This window comes from Mchenga conophoros, linkage group LG18 (genome assembly GCF_057382185.1).
Source record: "Mchenga conophoros isolate Kocher_MC1m ecotype Shallow Benthic linkage group LG18, M_conophoros_male_GT1.1, whole genome shotgun sequence".
Taxonomy (NCBI): Eukaryota; Metazoa; Chordata; class Actinopteri; order Cichliformes; family Cichlidae; genus Mchenga; species Mchenga conophoros.
This window is the reverse complement of record NC_140543.1, coordinates 21,518,546-21,542,457: the sequence shown is the minus strand read 5'-3', so window position 1 is coordinate 21,542,457 and position 23,912 is coordinate 21,518,546. Positions and strand designations below refer to the sequence as shown.

The 23,912-nt window shown below is 44.3% G+C and overlaps 1 protein-coding gene across 1 annotated transcript; it reads right to left on the bottom strand.

The window, feature by feature from the left end:
* Window positions 1–18,128: 18,128 nt before the first annotated feature.
* Window positions 18,129–21,678, bottom strand: LOC146553687 (ras-related protein Rap-2b-like). Its single transcript, XM_085253957.1, has one exon. The coding sequence runs from the start codon at window positions 21,115–21,117 to the stop codon at window positions 20,569–20,571; it is 549 nt and encodes a 182-aa protein (XP_085110083.1). The 5' UTR covers window positions 21,118–21,678; the 3' UTR covers window positions 18,129–20,568.
* Between the last annotated feature and the right edge of the window lie 2,234 nt (window positions 21,679–23,912).

Sequence of the window (23,912 nt, the reverse complement as noted above, 5' to 3'; positions counted from 1 at the left end):
CTTTGCTGCCAGTGACAAAGACTGCAGGCAGACGGGGCTGGTCCAGCACACCATCGACACCGGCTCTGCTCAACCCATCCGTCTGCGCCCAAACCGGCTGCCCCTCTCAAAACGGCAGGTGGCGGAAAAAAAAATCCGTGAGATGGCTGATCGAGCCATCCAACAGCCCATGGGCGGCACCCGTGGTTCTGGTGGGAAAGAAGGATGGCAGCCCGAGGTTCTGCGTGGACTTTTGCCGTCTCAATGCAGTCACCAAGAAGGACTCGTACCCGCTTCCACTGATCGACGAGGCCCTAGATTACGTTACCGGCTCCAGCTGGTTCAGCTCCCTCGAGCTACGCAGTGGTTACTGGCAGGTGGAGCTAGCCCCTGAAGCAAGGCCTAAGACTGCATTCACCATTGGACAGGGGCTGTGGCAGTTCAGGGTCATGCCATTTGGGCTTTGCAATGCGCCAGCGACGTTTGAGAGGCTGATGGAGAGGGTGCTCGTAGACATCCCTTGTAGCCGCTGCATTGTGTACCTGGATGACCAGTTGGTGCACGGTGGCGACTTCGACAGTGCACTGTCTCACCTGAGTGAGGTCTTGAGTACCATCCGACGAGCTGGGCTGCGGCTCAACCCTGCGAAATGCCGGCTGTTGGTGGGAGAGACCACGTTCTTGGGCCATGTGATCAGCGCTCAAGGTATCGCCACCGACCCCGCAAAGGTGGCTGCGGTCCGGGACTGGCCGACTCCCTCGAACGTCAAAGAACTGCGGAGCTTCCTGGGCCTAGCCTCGTACTACCATCGGTTCATCAAGGGGTTCGCGACGATAAACAGCCCCCTCCACCGCCTGACTGACAAGGGCCAGCCGTTTGGCTGGGGTGATGCCTGCGCTGCAGCTTTTGCGCAGCTGAAGGAGGCCGTCACCAGAGCTCCATTCCTGGTCTACCCCGACGCCCGGCAACCTTTCATTGTGGACACTGACGCTAGCAATGTAGGAGTCGGGGCGGTCCTTTCCCAGCAGGACGAGGCCGGAGAACAGGTGGTGGCATACTTCAGCCGTGCCCTGGGGCGAGCCGAGAGGAACTACTGCGTAACTCAGCGGGAGCTGCTGGCCGTAGTGCTGGCGGTGCGGCACTTCCGGCCATACCTGCACGGCTGCCGGTTTCTCCTGCGCACTGACTATGCATCTCTGACTTGGCTCCTGAACTTCAAACATCCAGAAGGTCAGGTGGCCCGCTGGTTGGAGGTCCTTCAGGGCTACGACTTTGAGATCCAGCATCGGGCAGGTCGACAGCATGGCAACGCTGATGCCCTCTCTAGACGGCCCTGCATGGCTGTCGAGTGCCGCTACTGTCTGCGACAGGAGGAGCGGCCCAGGAGGCGCTTGGGGTGGCTACTGCTCAGGCCGCGGCCAGCGGAGGGGGATGGCTCCCATTGACCATGCAGCAGCTGAAGCGGGAGCAGGAGGCCGACGCGACGTTGGCTCAGGTGGGGGCCTGGCTGGAGGCGGCGCAACGCCCAGACTGGACGGGGGTGTCGGGACAGGAGCCCGAGGTGAAGGCCTACTACTCCCAGTACAACAACCTGGAGACCCACGACGGCCTCCTGTACCATGATATGGCGGGCCCCCGGTCAGGTACGAGATCTCCTGCAGCTGTTGGTGCATCTGTCGCTGCGGTCGCAGGTGCTCGAGTTTGTCCACAGCTCGGTGGGGGCCGGCCACTATGGGAATGCCAAAACTCTCCGCCGTCTCAGAGGACGGTTCTACTGGCCTGGCTGTCGACGGGATGTGGAACTTCATGTGCACTGCTGTGACACCTGCACGGCACAGAAGGGCCCAACTCCACGCTCCACTACCCCCCTTCAGCAGTACCTGGTGGGGGCCCCAATGGAGTGAGTGGGAGTGGACATCCAAGGGCCTTTCCCCGTTACAGAGTCAGGGAACCAGTATGTGTTGGTGGCTATGGACTACTTCACAAAGTGGCCAGAGGCCTACGCAGTGCCGGACCAGAGTGCAACGACGACGGCGGAGAAGCTGGTGGAGGACATGTTCACCCGTTTTGGGGTCCCGGCTGAGCTCCACAGTGACCAGGGGCGTAACTTCGAATCGAAGGTCTTCGGGGAGACTTGCCGGCGGCTGGGGGTGGAGAAGACGAGAACCACACCACTCCACCCGCAAAGCGACGGCTTGGTCGAGCGCTTTAACCGCACGCTGGCCACCCAGCTTGCCATTCTCACCAGCCGCCACCAGCGGTATTGGGACCGACATCTGCCCCTGGTCCTTTGGTAGTATCGGATTGCGGTTCAGGAGTCCAGCCGGTGCACACCTGCCGCTCTGATGTTTGGATGGGAGCTCCGGACGCCTGTGGATCTGGTGTTCGGGTCCCCCCCCGAGCCGGAGATTGATGGTGGGCCAGAGATGGATTACTACAGGAGGCTGAGGGAGCGGCTGCAGGTGGTTCATGACTACACCCGCCAGGCCCTACGACACCAAGTGCCAAGGGGGGGTTTTCATGCCTGGCGACAAGGTTTGGGTGTACTGCCCGGTTCGCAAGAGAGGAGTGTCCCCCAAACTCTGCAGTCACTGGCAAGGGCCGGCGGAGGTCGTGGAGCGGTTAACAGAAGTGGTGTACCGTATCCGCATGCCGGGCCCGGGCGCATGGTGGTGTTGCACCAGGACAGACTCTCACCGTACCGACCGCTCACTCCAGCAGACGTCGGGGCAGGGGATGCTGGTGGCACCTCATGCTCTGATCCGAGTGACTGTTCCCCCGCCGGCCGAGATCGGCCGGTGCGCCAGAAGAAGACACCTGGACATTTGCAGGACTTTGTTGGGTAATGGGGTTGTCGGGGACAGATATAAATAAACGGCTGTGCTTCCTGGCTAGGACGGCGGGGAAGCAAGACCGAACGAAACCTCTGTCTCCTCCTTGTCTAAGCTCGCCACAATATGTTAGCCACAAACATTATGAAGGAGTAGGTAAACTTGAGCACTGTGGTGATTTAGGGGGATCAAAGAGAACATCAAAGAGAGAAAGCAAAAACCAATAGCAAAACAGTTACTGAGTAAATAACAGGAAATGCATAAATGCGAGACACAAACAGTGCACAACAACAAATGGAAACCTGCACAAAGAACTACAGAAAATACGACAAAGGTTCATTCTTGTCTGAGAGACCTACACCTGCCCACCCCTGACAAAACCTAAGAGACATAAAATTAGTTATTTAAGTGTTTTTATGCGTGCCGCCTCTCTTAAATGCTGAAGGTAAGGATTCATCCCGCATTATAGCTCCTGTGTGCCACTGCTCTCAACATGCATTTAAGAAAATATGCCATCCTTCAGCATTTTGTACCCAGATCGATGGCTGGTAAACAATGGAGACAATGTGTGTAAAATTTCTATTGGTTAAATAAAATACCATTCAGCTCTGTAGAAATGTCAAACCTTTGAGTCCATCTGCCCAGTGTTCAATATGACACAACCAGAGGTCAAGGTGGCCAAAGTTTCTTGGTGATTTTTTGTATTAAAATAATATTTTTCTTGGATCCCAAATGTAGATATTTTTTTATGATTGCTAAAATCAGTTTAAAGATTGATTAAAAAAATATTAGTTAACTGGTTTAAAATTATACAGAGGATAAAAAAAATATTGAACGCATCACCAAAGTATTTCTAAAGGTGCTTTTGACATGAAATTCTCAGCAGATGTCAGTAACAACACACCCAATGCAAAGAAATCAATCCATAAATTATGTTTATTGACCTTTAAAGTTTTATCAAAGGTCTTAATAAACAGCTAGTTTTGGCTTTAAACCCATAGTAGTTGTTGTGACCTCTTAAATAAACCTACTTTATTGTATTTTACACAAGGTTTACATTGTTGCTTAATGATACAGAAATGTAACTAAAACAAATGAAGCTTAAGTGAACAGAGGTTAACATAGTACCAGTATGTTATACTTTCTTCACAGCGCTGAGTCAAATTATAGGTGCTCTGCAAAAATGAAAAATATAATCTCAAGTGTGAAAGTAAATTTTTAGTTCTCTGATCAACTTACATGTTGATTTCAAAGACTAAGCTCACCTTACAAGGCAGACTCACAGACTCTGTTCAATGCTGCTGTAGGGAGGTAGGGTATAGGTGAAATGTACTTACAGCTACTTGCGCAACTGATGCCAAATGAGAAGGATGCCACATTTAAAAGTTTTGCAATTTTATTTTTGGTTTTAAAGCTACTGAGTGACATTGTGCTAAAATGAGCTCTTACTTACACAGAGGTTAACAGCAAGTGTTCATAGGTTTGAAAAATCAGGTTTTTCAATCCTTCGATCATCATTCATGTTAAGACATGCAGTTCACGCTTTCAGTTATAACAGAACAGCAGAAAAGCAAGGAAATATAAAGTGCTGTGGAGAGAACAGGTTCAGATTTTTAATGACCTCTAATGAAAAGGAGAAATTTCAATTCAATTCAATTCAATGGTACTTTTATATGTATATATACTGTACTTTTATATATACTGTTAATCACAACAGTTGCCTCAAGGAGCTTTATTTTGTAAGTTTAAGACCTAAGTTTAAGACCTCCAACTATCAGATGACCTCCTGTGAGCAAGTGCTTTGGTAACAGTGGCAAACATCCATCCATCCAAAGGTGAGTGAAGAAGAAACACAGTGCATCATGGGAAGCCCCCAGCAGCCTACACGTATTGCAGGATAACTAAGGGAGGATTCAGGGTCACCTGATCCAGCCCTAACTATAACCTTTATTGAAAAGGAAAGTTTTAAGCCTAATCTTAAAAGTCTTAAAATCTTAAAATCTAAACTGGGAGCTGGTTCCACAGAAGAGGGGCCTGAAAGCTGAAGACCCCACCTCCAATTCTACCTTTAAATAAATGACCACAAGTAACCCTGCAGCCTGAGAGGAGTACTCTATTGGGGTGATACTGTACTATGAGGTCTTTAAGATAAGATGGGGCTTAATTATTCAAGACATTGTAGGAGAAGGATTTAAAATTTGATTCTAGATTTAACAGGGATCCAATGAAGAGAAGCCAAGTCCTTGTCAGTACTCTTGCTGCAGCATTTTGGATGATCTGAAAGCTTTTCAGGGAGTTTTTAAGGCATCCTGATAATGAAGAATTACAGTAGTCCAGCCTAGAAGTAATAAATGCAGATGTATTTCTTTAGTGTCACTCTGAGACAGGATTTTTCTATTTTTAGAGAAAGCAGTCCTACATATTTATTTAATATGTACATTGAAGGACCTGGTCATAAACAACCCCAAGACTCCTCACAGTGTTACTGGAGGCCAAGGTAATGCCATCCAGAGTAAACATCTGGTTAGACACCATGTTTCCAAATTATTAAGGGCTGAGTATGACAACCCTTAGGTTTATGTGAATTTAGAAGCAGGAAATAAGAGGGCCTGTGGTTGATTAACAAGCTGGAGTGAAGGATTGCTGCCACACCCCCTCCCCGGCCTGTGTTTTGTGGATTCAGACTATTAGTATAACTCATAGTGATCTATTTAAACTAACATAATCATTCTGCTCTAACCAGGTTTCTGTAAGTCAGAGTAAATTAATATTAATAATATTTTTTCTAAGAAAATAATTAGGCAAATTTACCAATTGGGTTCTTCTTCAAGCATCTCTCATGTGCGGTGAATTAGAGATCCAAGAAGACTGTTTCAGTAGCTTAACCTGAATAAAATATTAATAAAATATTTTTATTAATATTTATATGAATTATTATATCCTTTACTAAAAGGGACTTAGAAGAGAGAGAGTTTTATTCTTTGGTGCAGCTGAGGATGCTATGTGTTTTTTCCTTGTGTATATGGGTGTGGTTGTGTGTGTGTGTGTGTGTGTGTGTGTGTGTGTGTGCGTGTTTTAAAGCTCTAACACCCCCTGCAGTTCTGTAATGTCCCAGCAGCTTCTACACGTTACAGTTAAACAGAAAAATTAGTAAAAATCCTAGTTGATAAACTCTAGTTGTTATGATGATGTCATGTGATCATTTCACATGTGGTGTCTTCATTTCAGTTAAAAGAAAATCCCTCAAAAAATGGATTGTAAGATTCAGAAGTGCCTATACTCAACAAACTGTAATGCCCCTGAAATGAAATGTATTTTCTCTGGCTTTACTCCTGGTCCTCCTCCTTTACTTTGGTTACTCTTTCACAGTCTTTCCTTTTTTCTGTGGTGTTATGCAAAAGGTTCCTCTAAGTTTTGTCCCTCCATATTCTGTTTGTCAGCAGTTCAGTGTGTGTGTGTGTGTGTGCCACTGTTTGCACGTCAGCATCAGGTGTTCTGACTAAAGCTGTGACGTATGATTCAACCAACAAAAACCTCCATGTCCCATCGGGCCTTCCTCTTTCATTTTCCACCTCCAACATCCACCTCCGTTTCCAAATAGAGGCACCCCTCATCACCTCTCTCCTCCTAAAATAGCCCACTCTCTTCTCACCCCCTTCCTTTGGGATGCCAGGGTTTCAGGTTTTATGTTTTAGTTGCTCTCCTGTGTATCTGCTTTTTTTGTTAGATTGTTAGTCATCCATCCTTCACACCAACAGAAAGGGGCTCACATAGATCAGTAGTTATTTTATGATAAGTGCAAACCTTATGTTGACAGCACCGCATAAAGATAACATCTCAATCTAAAAGATAACTAAAAGTTCCTGCATTAACTTTTCATAACACAATAAATGTCTTTGGAGGAACATCTGTCTCTTCTTCGCTTAGTCAGCTTGCATCGTTGATGGGAGGGACCAAGCAGAAGTTCGCCTGAGGACGTAGAACCTGGGAAACGAGAGAGCATGATAACAGAGTGGATGGACCATAGACAGGAAAACAATCACGTAACTAGAAAAATGAGAAAAAATACTAAACTCAAAATAGGAAGTGACACATTTGAAAGCATAAATACTAGAACAGTGAATAAACAAACAGGAACAAGAAGTCAAATACTTCCACAAGAACAAAAGCTGAACATTACTGGAACTATAATGACACCATAACTCAAACACAAGACAAAAAAGTTCAGACACATGTATGCACACTTTAACTGTAGAACGTAGCCATATATTTGTAAGTCATTTCTTTTTGCCTTTTTCATTTTATTTTTCTTATTTGAAGGTCGGTTTTCTCTTATATCTCATTCTATTTTGACTTCCTGCCTTCCCTCCTGTTCTCCTAATCCTGCTCAGCTGTTTTTAATGACTTGCATTGTATTTGTGTCTTTCCCTTGGCTATATGTAATCCTGTCTTCCCCTTTTGCTTTGTCAAAGTGTTTGCAACGCTCCTCAAATCTCTTGTTTGAGTTCCTGTGTTTTTTCAGTGTGGCTTCAGGCTCCTCATTGTGGAAACCCCTAATTTCTTTGGGTTTTATACTTTTTGTTCTGTTTTGTTAACAGAAATCTATAACATCTATAACTTTATTTCTTTGGTTTAGCATAAATGGCCATGGGTCTTATTTTTAATTGCATGAAAATGCAATTAAAAGTATAAAATTTCTGTCCTCCTTCACATTTCCCAAAGCCATCATGTGGACCAGTGGATTGGATTAAAGTATTTGCCAGGCCAATTCTGGCCCCTAGGCCTTATGTTTGACACCCCTGTCTTAGAATGAAAGGAGAGGACTAAAAACATGCTACTATTAATCAAACACCGGTGATTTTTTTTCCTTTTATCATCAGGAATGGTTGTGTTGCAAAACTTGGATATGAATCATTAGTCATCACAAGCACACTGTATATTTTGTGCTGAAAGCAGTTGTCACTGCCAGGCACACACAGATCTCCACTGTGATTCATCAGGAAGCGAGAAGGAAAGGGAGGCAGAGGTCTGATGTTAGGATGTGTAATTGGTGTACTTACTAGCTTTCTAACTAAATAATAACTTAATGTTTTCTCACTTCTTTTTTCAGACCCAATAACAAGCTGAGAAGTGCATGAGACCTAAAGAGGATCCTAAAACACAGATCTGTGTGACATGTGACATAAAAGTGCAGAAACCTTTGAACATGAACAGAACAGAAATACTGCAGAAACAGGGGCTGATAAATTACAGTTAATTCATTTTCTGCTGAAATGAGCTGATGTCAGACTGGAAAGTCAACACATTGCACTCTGACTTCTAGTTTGGTACCAGACAAATACAAAATATGACAGAGGAGTAAATCCTCGCTGGGATGACATGAAAAAAAAAAGTGCAAATCCATCCACTGATGTCTCGAATTTACAAATTGTATTCAATTCAAATGTGGGCTGTTTTAAATGCAAACAGAAACAAGAACAGAAGAAGAAATGACATCTCTGTAGGGATAAGATTAAATAAGAATTTTTTTTAAAAATACCTCTTTAGTAGCAATACAGAAAACCCGAAAGCATCACTGCATGCGATTTCAGCTTTTGAGCCTGATTTTTGGGTTTTACTTTACAAAACTATCTCACCCAGATTGGTGCTAAAAATTCACCAGAATGCAGAAGATTAAGTATTGACTGCTCAAATCTTCCTTAGAAGGACTGTAGCGCCCCCGTTTGTGCAGATGTTGATTCCATCAGTGCCTGCTGTTCATTGTATAGCTAAGTGTTTCCTAACTCTAATTTGTTTCACTTAGACTGAAACAAATTAGAGTTATAAATATTAGTTTTTAGAAGAAGTAAAGAAGAATGTGGGCTTTATTTATTTAATTTCTCAAAATAACTACACAGCATAACAGACTCTATCTAAAGATGAGGCTTAAGCAGAGCTAGTCTGGGAATAACTCAGGATCCTCCAGAGGAAACTGGAAAATGTTGCTGGGGAAAACGACTCTAAGCAGAGGAAAACTGCGTAGCTAAAATAAAATAAATCCCAAGTGAATCATGAATGTGAAACAGCCTTTTACTTACTTAACTTACTTAAATGTACTTGTTATTCAAGTCTAACTAACTAATTAAAAAATACTTCCCAGAAAACGTGTTGTAATACAATGTTGTAAAACAATAAAACAACATAAAAACATTTATTTTTTAAATCCCACAGAGGTTTCGGTTGTGGTTGGATGTTTCGGAGCTACAGTAGAGGATGTTTTTCTTTAACCAGAGAGATGGTGATCAACTTCAGAATGGAGAACATGGTCACATGACCTGTGCCTATGCTGGGACAGGATGTTGAACAGATCATTTCAACAATGCACTCTTCCAACACATCACACAGTAATACTGAGCCACCTTTATGTTGTCTGATGTTTGTTACTCTATTTTTCAGATACATTTACTGAGCCGATGTCAGTTCTGTCTTTTCAAACATTGTATTTGCTAAACATTTTACTGTAAGTCAAGAGTAATGTTATCACTGGTCTTGCTAAAGAAAAGAGAGGAAGGCTAAAGACTGCTGCACCATGTGAGGCACCATTAAATCAACTGCTCACGTTAATTGAGAGATCACACAAAAATACAAAAAGTATTTGGACCTCCCCGATTTCTTAGTTTTTTGAATATTTGCCACATTTTATCATTTAAAAACTGCATTTTGTATTTAGTAGAGTTATCTTCGTCTAATATTAAATATGAAACATAATCATTTTAAACAGGTAAGTATGACAAATATGCAACAAACTAAGAAACCATGAAGGTTGATGTTGCATTTTTGACTTTTTCCATTTTACAGCAATTTTGTAACCAAAAATAAATGTCGGAAACAGGAACTTGTTAAATTAATAAATTACTAATAAAACCAGTTCCAAGCTGCTTGAATGCTCAGTCGAGCTACAGACACAGACACAGGTTGTTTTATGATCCATCACCGTGGGCTCATTTACAGGCTGTTAATATTATCTGAATACTATTAGCTTTATCAAAACATAATAACTCTAGTTGGACACTCACCATGGTGAGTTTTTGGGTCTTATTTAATCATGTGCTTAACCTTTTCTTTATGTGCCGATGTGTGCTGTTTGTGTTTCTGAATGAGTAACCTGTTTTATTTTGTTAATCACGGTCTTTATGCATGTCTGACAGTTGTTTTTCCTTTGTGATTGTCTGTTTCACCCTTAGGGGTTTTACCTGCTCTTTGCTGCTGTGAGTATTTGAAATTACTCTCACCTGCTGTATTACCTGTTTTTGTTTGATTTTTTGGTTTTTTTTACTTTGATTGTCTGCCAGCTGTTTCAGACTCTTTGTGCATCGTCTCCTTTGAAAGTACAAATGCGGTTAATTTGCTTTTGCCTGAACCTGCTGCCTCCTGCTTGTTGCATGTTCGTCCATGTCTATTTAACGTTAGGCATGTACATGTTGTAGTTCAGGATATAAGCATGCATCATAAACACATTGATGTTGAAATACTGAGATCTTTGATCTGATGACGGCACTAGACGAAGCCAGGGGATGACTGTGCTGAGGAGGGGTGTAAATTAGTGCAGCACATGTCGTGACAGTCTAGCCACATAGAGAAATTCTAATGAAAATGCAAATGTAATCAAACTGTAAGATATTGAAACACAGTTCAGAGGATATTTGAAGATCTCCGCTCACAGCTACATTTACATCTTTACATTTAGGTAAAAAACAATCTAAAAGAGCGATTCATAAGACCCTTATGAAAAGGACATCGAGGGAACAGTTTACCCTGCCCGGGATAGGGTTACCGGGGCCCCGCCCTGGAGCCAGGCCCGGGGAGGGTGCCCGAGGGCGAGCGTCTGGTGGCCGGGCCTTAGTCCATGGGGCCCGGCCGGGCACAGCCCGAAGAGGAGACATGGGCCCATCCTCCCGCAGGCCCACCACCCGCAGGAGGCGCCATAGGGGTCGGGTGCATTGTGTGCCGAGTGGCGGCCAGGAGCGGAGGCCCTGGCGGACTGACCCCCGGCTGCCAAGACTGGCAATAGGGACATGGAATGTCACCTCTCTGGTGGGGAAGGAGCCTGAGTTAGTGCGTGAGGTTGAGAGGTACCGGCTAGATATAGTCGGGCTCACCTCTACACATGGCTTGGGCCAGTCTCCTGGAGAGGGGCTGGACTCTGTCTCAGTCTGGAGTTGCCCCTGGTGAGAGGCGGCGGGCTGGGGTGGGTATCCTAATATCCCCTCGGCTTGCTGCCGGTACGTTGGGGTTTTTCCCGGTGGACGAGAGGGTTTGTTCCCTGCGCCTTAGGGTCGGGGAACGGGTCCTGACTGTCATCTGCGCTTATGCGCCGAGTGGCAGTTCAGAGTACCCAGCCTTCTTAGAGTCCCTGGGGGGGGGTGCTGGAGGGTGCTCCACCTGGAGACTCTGTTGTCCTGCTGGGAGACTTCAATGCTCACGTGGGTAACGACAGCGAGACCTGGAGGGGCGTGATTGGGAGGAACGGCCTCCCTGATCTGAACCCGAGCGGTGCTCTGTTATTGGACTTCTGTGCTAATCACAGTTTGGCCATAACGAACACCCTGTTCGAACATAAGAGTGTCCATAAGTGCACGTGGCACCAGGATGCTCTAGGCCGTAGGTCGATGATCGATTTTGTAATCGTATCAGCAGACCTGCGACCATATGTTCTGGACACTCGGGTAAAGAGAGGGGCTGAGCTGTCAACTGATCACCACCTGGTGGTGAGTTGGATCAGGTGGCGGGGGAAGACGCTGGACAGACCTGGTGCACCTAAACGCGTAGTGAGGGTGTGCTGGGAACGTCTAGCAGAGGCCCCAGTCCGCGAGATCTTCAACGCACACCTCCGGCAGAGCTTCAACAGCATTCCGAGGGAGACTGGGGACATTGAGTCCGAATGGACCATGTTCAGCGTCTCCATTGCCGAAGCTGCTGCATTGAGCTGCGGCCGCAAGGTGGTTGGTGCCTGCCGTGGTGGTAATCCCCGAACCAAATGGTGGACACCAGAGGTGAAGGGAGCCACCAGGCTGAAGGAGTCCTATCGGGCTTGGTTAGCCTGTGCGACTCCGGAGGCAGCCGACAGATATCGACAGGCCAAGCGGAATGCGGCTCGGGCAGTGGCTGAAGCAAAAACTCGGGTGTGGGAGGAGTTCGGAGAGGCCATGGAAAAAGACTTTTGGGCTGCCTCGAAGAGATTCTGGCAAACCGTCAGACGTCTCAGGAGGGGAAAGCGGTGCTCTACCTGCACTGTGTGTAGTGCTGGCGGAGCGCTGCTGACGTCGACTGAGAAAATTGTCAGGCGGTGGAAGGAATACTTCGAGGACCTCCTTAATCCCACTGACACGTCTTCCGAGGAGGAAGCAGAGTCTGGGGATGAGGGAAATGACCCGCCAATTTCCGGGGGCGAGGTCACTGAGGCAGTTAAACAACTCCTTGGTGGCAGAGCCCCTGGTGTTGATGAGGTCCGCCCCGAGTTCCTGAAGGCTCTGGACGTTGTAGGGCTGTCCTGGTTGACACGCCTCTGCAATGTTGCGTGGAGATCAGGGGCAGTACCTGTGGACTGGCAGACCGGGGTGGTGGTCCCCATCTTCAAGAAAGGGGACCGGAGGGTGTGTTCCAACTACAGGGGGATCACACTCCTCAGCCTCCCTGGGAAAGTCTATGCCAGGGTGCTGGAAAGGAGAGTTCGTCCGTTAGTCGAACCTCGGATACAGGAGGAACAATGCGGTTTTCGTCCTGGTCGCGGAACACTGGACCAGCTCTTTATCCTCTCCAGGATACTTGAGGGTGCATGGGAGTTTGCCCAACCAGTCTACATGTGTTTTGTGGACTTGGAGAAGGCATTCGACCGTGTCCCTCGGGGTGTCCTGTGGGAGGTATTGCGGGAATATGGGGTGTCTGGCCCATTGCTACGGGCCATTCGATCCCTATACAACCGTTGCAAGAGCTTGGTTCGCATTGCCGGCAATAAGTCGGACTCGTTCCCGGTGGGTGATGGGCTCCGCCAGGGCTGCCCTTTGTCTCCGGTTCTGTTCATAATTTTTATGGACAGGATTTCTAGGCGCAGCCAAGTGGCGGAGGGCTTTCGCTTTGGTGGCCTCAGAATCTCATCTCTGATTTTTGCAGATGATGTGGTTCTGTTGGCTTCATCGGGTGAGGGCCTCCAGCTCGCACTGGAGCGGTTCGCAGCCGAGTGTGAAGCAGCGGGAATGAGGATCAGCACCTCCAAATCTGAGGCCATGGTTCTCAGCCGGAAAAGGGTGGAGTGCCCACTCCAGGTCGGGGATGAGTTCCTGCCCCAAGTGGAGGAGTTCAAGTATCTCGGGGTCTTGTTCGCGAGTGATGGGAGAAGGGAGCCGGAGATCGACAGACGGATTGGGGCTGCGGCTGCAGTAATGCGGACGCTGCACCGGTCCGTCGTGGTGAAGAGGGAGCTGAGTGTAAAAGCGAAACTCTCAATTTACCGGTCGATCTACGTCCCTACCCTCACCTATGGCCACGAGCTGTGGGTAGTGACCGAAAGAACGAGATCGCGGATACAAGCGGCAGAAATGAGCTTCCTCCGAAGGGTGGCTGGCCTCTCCCTTAGAGATAGGGTGAGAAGTTCGGCCATCCGGGAGGGGCTCAGAGTAGAGCAGCTGCTGCTCCACATCGAAAGGAGCCAGCTGAGGTGGTTCGGGCATCTGACAAGGATGCCCCCTGGGCGCCTCCTGGGTGAGGTGTTCCAGGCATGTCCCACCGGGAGGAGGCCCCGGGGCAGGCCCAGGACACGCTGGAGAGATTATATCTCTCGGCTGGCCTGGGAACGCCTTGGTATTCCCCCGGATAAGCTGGAGGAGGTGGCTGGGGAGAGGGAGGTCTGGGCCTCTTTGCTTAGGCTGCTGCCCCCGCGACCCGGCCCCGGACAAAGCGGATGAAAATGGATGGATGGATGGATGGATGGATGGATGGACAATCTAAAAGTGTGAAAATAAAGAAAATAAATTAAAGATGTCTGATATATGAGCATGATTTTTTTTTGTCAAGCATTTCTGAACTTCCATAACATTAATACAATAAATGAGTGAGTGCGATCAGCTGTTTACATATTAGCCTTAGAGTTAAGCTCTTGAGCCCAAAATGATTAACTTGCTCAAAAATCCCTTTGTACAAAAGTTTTTATATTTCCATTTTCCAATTAAACAAAGAAAATGGGATTTAGTGGACTTTTTGTTTAGTTTCTTCTTGTGTGAAGTTATGATGCTCCGCTTATCTAACCAGCTCAATCTTACAGGCGGATGTGAGATTGGTACAGTGCATCCAGAAAGTACTCACAGTGCATCACTTGTTCCACATTTTTTAAAGCCTTATTTCAAAATGGGCTCAATTCATTTTTCACCTCAAAATTCTACACAAAATACCCCAAAACGACAACATGAGAAATGTTTTCTTGAATTCTTGCAAATTTATTAAAAATATAAAAACAAAAAAGAACATTTTCATAAGTATTTACAGCCTTTGCTCAATAATTTGTTTAAGCACTTTTGGCAGCAATTATACTGCCTCAAGTCTTTCTGAGTATGATGCTGCAAGCTGGGCACACCTATTATTGGGCAGCTTCTCCTTCTTTGCAGAACTATTCAAGCTCCATCAGGTTGGATGGACGATTTTTAGAGCTCTCCAGAGATGTTCAATAGCGTTTAAGTCTGGGATCTAATTGGTCCGCACAAGCACATACATAGAGTGCTCCTACAGCTATTCTTTTGTTTTGTTGTTGTTCTCCTGTTGGAAGATGAACCTTCGAGATCCAGAGAACTCTGGAGCAGGTTGTCATCAAAGATGTCTCTGTACATTGCTCCACTAATCTTTTGCTCTACCTTGACTAGTCTCTCAGTTCCTGCTCCTGAAAACCAAACAGCACATCGTGATGCTGCCAGCACCATGCATCGCTGCAGTTATGGTATTGGCCACGAGATGAGTAGTGCATGGCTTCTTCTAGATATGACTTTTGACTCTAGCTGCTTTCTGGCATTCAGGCTAAATAGCTCAGTCTTTGTTTCATCAGACCAGAGAATTTTGTTTCTCATGGTCATGCTGTAGAATGTTTTCTGTACTCTTCCCCAGATCTGTGCATCAATAAAATCCTGCCTCGGAGGTCTACAGACAATTCCTTGGAGTAGTTTGTGATCTGACATGCACTGTGAACTGCGGGCCCCTATATAAACAGGTGTGTGCCTTTCCAAATCATGTCCAATCAACTGAATTTGCCACAGATAGACTCCAGTCAAGTTGTAGACACATCTCACAAGTGATCATTGGAAACAGGATGCACCTCAGCTCAATTTTGAGTGTGAATAGTTATGTACATGTATACTTTTAATAAACTTGCAAGAAATGAAAGCAAACCTGTTTTGGGGGGTTTATGTGTAGAGTTTTGATGTGAAAAATGAATTTAATCAGTTTTGGAATAAGTCTGTAAAATGACAAAATGTAGAACAAGTGAAGAGCTGTGAATACTTCACAATCAATCCTAACATGCAAAAAAATTATCTAAATTAAAGTTCAGGACATAAAGATATAAAATTGTATTTTCTTTAATCTTTATGCTGAAATGTGAGAACTGTTGTCACTGTAAGCTATCCATAAAAACACTAAACAGAATACCATTGAAAAACAGGAGAAGACATGAAAGCAAACTAACTGGGCTCACTCTGAAAGTGTGTGTCTGTGTCTCATTTGTCACAGTGATTCAAGTTTATGTGATTCAGTGGTTTAACAATAATACAGACATTATAGCCCTTCATTCAGATACTGTGAGGTATTTGCAGTGTTTCCAGGAAGGAGTGTTTGCAGTGGCTGGAAGGTGGTTTAATTGATCCAGCTGAGTGTTTCCAAACAGCTTACCGATAACCAACCACGATAACAGCAAATTGGTGTCATATGATCGTACCAACTTCTTCTCATATCAAATCACAGAAAGCACTGCACAATTCAGACACCCCAGTCACACAAGTGCAATGTTTCCACCCATGCCCCAGCCCTTTACTCTGCTTACTTCTCTATTTTGGTTTGGTTTGATAATGATGTAAAACATATTTCTTGGAACATTACAAAACTGAGGTCATGCCCTGTGTGTGCTTTGTGTGCACCTAGGGGGGAACAGAGTGTGACAATAAGCTACTATTTCTAAATAACAAAATGGAACTGATTGCCTTTTTCAGCATTTCATAGATCTGAGGTGAATCTGCACAGGAAGCAACAGTTCATCCACCCTTCCTGTCATTCTACATGCCAAAAAAAGCCCAACATATGTGTCAGCTCATAACCTTCAGCTGTAGAACTTGCAGGAGATAAAGTGAGCTTGCATGTACTACATTTATTTTACTTTGCCAGGCAGCTTGTGAAATTGAGGATGAAGAGTGTGCTTGTGCAACAGCAGTAAGAAATGGTGTCAGGGTTTAGGCAAACCTCCAGCTCTGGGTTGTACTTCAACAGCTGGAACAGTGTATTTGTTATTTTAGCTTTATATAATTTATACACAGTCAGATAAGCAAAAACAAATGTGATTTGACTGTGGCAACCTGTATTTGCAGCATTGTCAAGTTTCTGTTTCAGGCATTTATGCATAGTGGATTGTATAGTCCACCAGACTGATAAACCTGCCAGGTCATGTGACTAAATCCCTGCAGGTGTGTAACTAATCTGAGAATTATGGCAAGATGGGAAAACACCTCAGACTGATTCTCCCATTGTAACGCCACTAAAATCTGCCCCGTGTTAACTCGTTACTTCATCATCTGAGGTTTTACCATAACCATAAACCATAAATATTGTTATAACTGGGATTGGTGCACTTAGTTGTAAGGTTCTTTATACTGTAGCTTAAAGACCCTGCAATAATACAAGAAAACCCCAACAATAATATGACCCCCTATGAGCAAGCTGGGAAGGAAACACTACCTTTTAACAGGAAGAAGCCTCCAGCAGAACCAGGCTCAGGGAGGGGCAGCCATCTGCCATCCATACACACTGGTCTTTAATTTTGCACATTTACATAACATGTGGAACAATATGACCATGTTGGGCCTTTAAAATATTGGAGTTGTTCTGAGGAAAACTCTTCAACAGCTGTACATTCGCTGCTTGTTTTATAAGTGCTTACAAACCAAGATGACTGTGACCCCTTGGATTCACTTAACATTGAGTACTTATTTTATACAGTGATTTCCAGCTGAAGAGTTAAACTCCAGCTTTTACATAAATAAAAGCGAGTAAAATGTCTGCTTCCATTAGATGTATAGAAGTATGAAGCTTTTACTTATATAATATATACTAATGAAGTCCCTCTAACAGGCCGTGAGGGGCTTTAGCTGGAGTATTTTACACATATGAAAGAAATAAGAGAGTTAAATATGTGTAAGAAAATCACTTAGTAGTGATGCAAGGTATTACACTAAATCAGTCTGACTCCTCACCTTGGACTGATTTTTGTGTTGTTCTTTTAATATAAAAAAGTGAATATAGAAAAACCTGATGAAATTATTATCAGATTGATCTTAGTTGCCATTTTTACAGTAAGTTCACATTCTTTTGTGTTCCTGTTCTGATTGGCTGAATTGAGTCATAACTCATTTTAAAGCAACATTTTTACAGTCATTATTAAAAAAAAAACATGAACCACTTATTTATAAATAATCACTGAGATGAACATGAACTGTTCGTAAACTTCAGAAGAACTACAGGACTGCATTTTGTGAATTATAAGTAAATGCTTTAGTGGCCCAGATTCTGATGACAGAGGCAGCAACAGCGAACAGTAAGTATTTTTACAAAAGGGAACATTTTCTTTCAATAGAACCTGAATACTGCAGTCACATTCTCAAATTTGTTTTCCTAATTAGACCATGAAGCTTTGTGGTTTCTGGACACTTATTACAACAGCTCATTGGGCAGACTGAGAAAGACTTACCAAATGTCAGTCTTGAGCATGTATGGTTGATTTAGGTTGGATACTGACACAAAAAGTGCTCACTGTCTTCCAGAACAAGAGATCCACAATATTGATGTGCAGCCGACAAATCTGCAGCAACTGTGTGATGCTCTCATGTCAACATGGACCATCTCTGAGCAATGGTTCGAGAAGTTTTTTGCCATGGAGAATTAAAGCTGTTCTGAAAGTAAAAGAGGGCCCATCCTAATCCTTGTAAAGTGTACCTAATAAAATACATAATCACACATTGTACAAATACAAAGAAAGGTTACAGTTGTTTAACATGGAAAATAATAGTAGAAAAGCTTAAGAGGTGCAGCTAATGATTGTTTATACTGTAAATCAATATTTTATTGATATGTATAAAAATCCAAAAGCACTGAAAAATATGCTTGACAGATTCACTGACATCCTTAAATCACTTGCTTTGTGTGACCAACACAAAGCAACAAAACTGAAAGATATCCCCTTTGCACATCCCACTGAATCCCACGGTCACTGCGAGTTCCTTTTTAAATTGCTGTAAAATGTAAATAAAAGCACAATGCACTCATTTGCAAATCATTTAAACACTGTTATATGTGCAAATAGTACAAAGACAAGTTCTAAAATGTTGCACGTAATTATACGTATATATATGTATGTATGTATGTTTGTTTGTGTGTGTGTTAGTTAAGTGATAGAAACAACAAAAAACTGGAAAAGCTGTGCGTTGCTAAAAGACTCTGAGAATCTGGAAAAAAAAGAAACGTCTGCACGTGCGTCAGTGTTGGAAACAATTATTGAATGGCTGTTATTTTCAGGCCCGCAGGAGGCACTGCATTTTAATACAGAACATTCTGCAGCAGAAGCGACCGCGTGAGCTCAGAAACATGTTCTGAAATCCATCACCAGTGATTGTGGTAGGAGTATGGATGCCAAACCTGGCCTTCCTTTAGTCCAGACAAAACATCTGGCAGCATATAAAATAATATATGACAAAGTTGGCACTTAACTGCTTAATTCTCATATCAAGCAAGCACGATGAAACATTTTGTCTTCTCTGGTTGCCAAACACTTAAAAGTGTTAAAAAAGAAAAAGAAAAGAAAGAGGTGATGCAACACAGTCACAACTTTTTTGTAACCAGCTGGCATCAAATTCCAAGTGGAAAATTATTGCTTTATCCACATAAAATTCAAATTCTGTTTCACTTGTCTTTGCTTTACTTTTAATTTACTTTTTTTTTTAAATGATTAGCAAATCATAGCATCATGTTCTTATTTTACAGCTCATCCTATACCCATTTCCGTGCACCACTACACAGTTCATATGTTATCAGTGATTTGTGATTATCAGTCGGTTGCTTATGGATTAATCAACTACCTGTTTCAGCCCTAAAGTTGTTTACAGTGAGAGTCAAATTGAAAACACCCCGAAAGTATAACGCATATACATATCCTCAGCACAGACGGGCACAGCACACAGCGTTACGTAAAATCTGTTTTGTATTACAAGTCTTCCAAACTGACAGCTGGATTGGCAGATTTGTCCAAAGAGAGAAATACAATTATGGTAAGTCAAAGAATGTCACATTTTAGAAAGGGAAAAAAACTAAACAAAACAGCTAGATAATACATACAGACATGGCTTCCATTCACTGAACCAGAATTGCAGTAGGTAAAGTTATTCTGTTGTTCTTCTTGGAGTAGTACCTCAAGAAACGGCCTGAATCTGACCCTTTGGACAGCAGGTCGAGGACAAGCGAAGCTTCCTTACAGTCAAGTAGGAAGAAGCGCCTCCCATTCTCAGCACAAGTGAAACTAGACTGTAAATTGAAAACTGCTAGAAAAGTTCTGATTGCCATCATGACTCACTGCAGAGGAAGTAGGGCTCATGAGTTGGCACAGTCACAGATTTCTTAGGAAGGCACTTGACACGGGGTCACGGCGTCCCCCATGCAGCGACAGCAATGCACTAAGGTCCTTGTTTGTGCACACTGGGGAGGGACACCGTCAGCTAAGTGCAAGTTCCACGATAAATCCATTTTCACCAAACCAGAGACAAGGGGGGGGGGCGGGGAGAAAACAAATAAAAAATTGCTGGCAAAAGAACTCCACCACAGTCCACGGCTTCAGTATTAGCGGGTGGGTCTGTGCCTCTGGGATCACGCTTTACTGTCTGGAGAGATAACGGGACATTGATTCGAGCAACCTGTCCAAGGCTTGAGCGGTGACTGATAATTTAATCAGATTTGTATTTTTTTTTTTTTTTTTTTACACTTTCAGGCCTTCCAAAAGACCAAAAGACCCTAAAGGTAAACAATCCCATTTAAGCCTAGGGATTTGGTGTAGTAGCCCCAAAACACAAGAACAACCAGTCTCCAAGACAGAAGACCCTAGCCCAGAAGATATAAACAGTACAACTGAAAAGAAGAAAAAACACAAAAATAACCAGAAATCACGTGTCTCTTAGGTTTCACAATAAGACATCCCCACTGAGGCACATTTCCAGAGAAGTGTCATATACAAAGCTATAAAAAAATCCCCAAACATTCAAGTACTTTTTCATGTAAACACTTTTCCAGAATATGATACATATTTGATTGTTGTCGTGGATTTTGTGTGTGTGTCTGTGTGTGTTTGTGTGCAACAATAAGACAACAGTGTGAGGAGAGAGAATACTTTTGCAAAAACAAAACAAAAAAGAAAGCCTGCAGGACAACTTTGAAAGCTCAAACAGCCCGGATGCACAGTTTCTGTTTGTTTGTTTGTTTGTTTGTTTGTCTTTTAGAGCACGACACATGAACAGCACTTGCCTCCACCGCTGGGGACATTTGTATAGTTCATCTGTCTGACTATCTCTGCAAACAGTTCGTCGACTGATCCTTTATTTTTGGCTGAAGTTTCCATAAACGGGCAGTTCCACTCTTGGGCCAGAGCCTTGCCCTCCCCGGAAGACACCTCTCTCTCCCCCTCCAGGTCCACCTTGTTTCCCACCAGGATCATGGGTACCCTCTCGTACCTCTTTACTCGGATGATCTGGTCTCTCATGGGCTTGATGTCCTGAAAGCTCTGCTGGTTCACCAGGCTGTAGACCAGAATAAAGCCCTGGCCGTTCTTGATGTACAGGTCTCGCATGGAGGCGAACTGCTCGGTCCCCGCCGTGTCCAGGATCTCCAGCACAGACGGGGACGAGTCCACCTCGATCTCCTTCCTGTAGAAATCCTCTATGGTGGGGTCGTACTTTTCGATGAAGGAGCCCGTCACGAACTGGACCGTGAGCGCGGATTTGCCGACTCCGCCCGACCCCAAAACAACCACTTTGTACTCCCTCATGGCCGCGGAGAGGTATATGTATATATATTCTTAAAAAAGAAAAGGCAGACACCTCCTTTTCCGCGACGAAGCCTCCTCTCTCTGCCACCCGCTGGCCAGCCCCGATGTTTTCAAGCCGAGCAGGCTGAGAAGAGTGCCCTCTGGCTTGGATAGGATTCAAATCCCACGCCGGCAAATCGCCCTCTCGTGCGCTGTAAGGGCCGCGGAGCACGGATCCGGGGAGAATGGCCGCTCCTGGGCATCAGCGGGCTCAATTAAGACACATTTTTGATAGCGCTGTATTGTGCAACGGCGGCCGTGAAGCGTGATCGCTTCACTGCTCTTGCATGGCGTTTCCTGCCCACATCCTGAGCAGCGTCAAAAGCCGAGGCTTCAGTTCCGTTTTCTTAAAGGAGCCGACACCCTTCAGTCACAGCAATCAGATGACCAGACAGAACGATACTGCAGTCGTATGCACGTCTGTGGCCCGATCGGCGTGACCTCTGCCCTCATATTCATATTCACGGTCACTGCTCGCAGCTGTAGACTCTGTAATTATGTGTCTGGTAATGGGATTATCCAGTTAGTCGGTAATCGGTGCGCATATGTCAGTGTGCACCATGTGCGCCACATGGGCATAGATACATAGTTAACTGATCACAAAGGAAATCCAGTAGCTTGCAAAGCACAAAACCTGAAACATAACAGGGCAGCAGGGAAGTGACGGAGTCACATCACTCAGTGCTGGCCCAGGGTGTTTGCATTGTATGCTTTGTGTGTTAAGTGTAGGTATTGCAAAGGGTGTAATTATACACCAACAAGCAGTATGCACAATGCAAGAGTTGTAACCACTTTGCATAGTTTATAGGGAACGCTGGCACCGTAATCACACAAAATAAAATAAAAACGACTAAAATAAAATGTCAATGTGCATATGCATGGGGCTGCTAATGTGCTGCTAATCACAGTTATGCTGAAAAGTCAGTGTTTCTGTGTCCCCGCCCATTCTGTGATACACTGCAGAGCTGTGTGGCTCTTCTGTGCACTTCAAAATTCCCACATTTTCTTCCAGTTCTGTTTAAATAAATGCAAATGCAGGTGAATTATGTCATTTGTTGTTCCTCATCAGCTGCTATAACCTGAAAAGATCAAACCATCATGAGGATGTACGGTCATAGCAGGGGCGATTTTAGCCCATTTTGGGGGGGTGTTTCAGCACTCCCAAAATGAATCAAAGCACCCCCAAAGATTTCTTACCTTTCTGACAATATTTGCTGTTTGTGTGACACACTACTAAAAATATAAAAAGCAGACAGTACTTGGTTGAGACGTAACATTTTAACAACAAAAGTATAGATATCCCCCCCCCCCCCTCTCCCAAAATGGTTTGTTCCAGCTCGGCTCTCCCCTGCTCTGGCTCTAGCGCTGCCAGAGGATGTTGGCTGAGACATAGCAGAGCGGAGGTTTAAGTGCCTGGCTTAAAACAGGACATATTAGCTGCATTTAACCTTCAGTTACTCTTTATATAGTTAGGTAGGAGTCACACCATGTTTCTTTTTAGCTGAAAAACATTACACCCAGGTAACCTAAACATGGTAAAAAAAAATGGCCTGCATTTGTATAGCGCTTTACTAGTCCCTAAGGACCCCAAAGCGCTTTACACTACATTCAGTCATTCACCCACACATTCACACACTGGCAATGGCAAGCTACATTGTAGCCACAGCTGCCCTGGGGCGCACTGACAGAGGCGAGGCTGCCGGACACTGGCGCCACCGGGCCCTCTGACCACCACCAGTAGGCAGACATGGAGTTAGTATCTTGCCCAAGGATATTTGGCATGCAGCCAGGAGGCAGCCTGGGATCGAACCACCTTCTGATTAGTGGCTGACCTGCTCTGCCACCTGAGCTACAGCCACCCCATGTGTTTTCCCCACGATATTTGCTACCCTACAATCCGTCCTGCTCTGACCGCCCTGTTGCTCCCATTGAAATTTATACAGCCTATTTAAAATCTAAAACTTAAAATTGTTTTAGCCTACTGTTGTTGCCACTGTCCTGTTTGAAATAGAATGAGAGAAGCTGCTTATTTTGTCATATGTGCCTATATTAAACCCAGGAGCCACATTCAGGTAAACGTGTAAGAACAAATGATCCGTCAATCAAGAATAATGTTGGATCAGTGTTTCAATATTTAGATATTTTATTAGATGTTCATGTGGTTTGGTTATTTGCCTTTTGGTTGAAAGTACACGGAGATAGGACTTTTTTATTAGTGATCTTAATAATATTTTTTTTCATATTAATGTAATTTTTTTTATCTAATTGAATATAATCTATTTGTGTATGATTGTGAGTCCAAAGAGGGAGAGAGGAAAGAGGGAAACATGAGGAGAAAGTACAAGGTCAGGAAGAACCAGGTAAGGAAACAGAGAGGGAACAGTGACAGGCACAACAGAAACTGTTAAACTGCTTGAGAGACTTGACCACCAAAAGTGATAGACAGATTTGCCAACCTCAAGGTGAGGCCACATAGGTTAAAATAAAAGAAAATAAATCTGCAGAACCATAGTAGTATCTGCAGTAAAGATCTTTTCATACATTGTATACATTGTACCATAGGAAAAGTTGCCTCCATTATTATAATTTTTTTTATCAATATTTTGTACATTTGTACATTTCAAGGACTCTATTTTTGGAGTGTATTTTTATATATCTGTATTGTATTATACATACACATTAAAAGTGAACCTCTGTCCAAAAAATGCACTCAGTTTACTTCTCATTTACTATGAGCATAATTTTCCCCCAGTAAT

What these genes read in the sequence shown, in the direction of transcription:
- LOC146553687 (XM_085253957.1), bottom strand. Translation starts at nt 21,117, where the DNA reads ATGAGGGAGTACAAAGTGGTTGTTTTGGGGTCGGGCGGAGTCGGCAAA.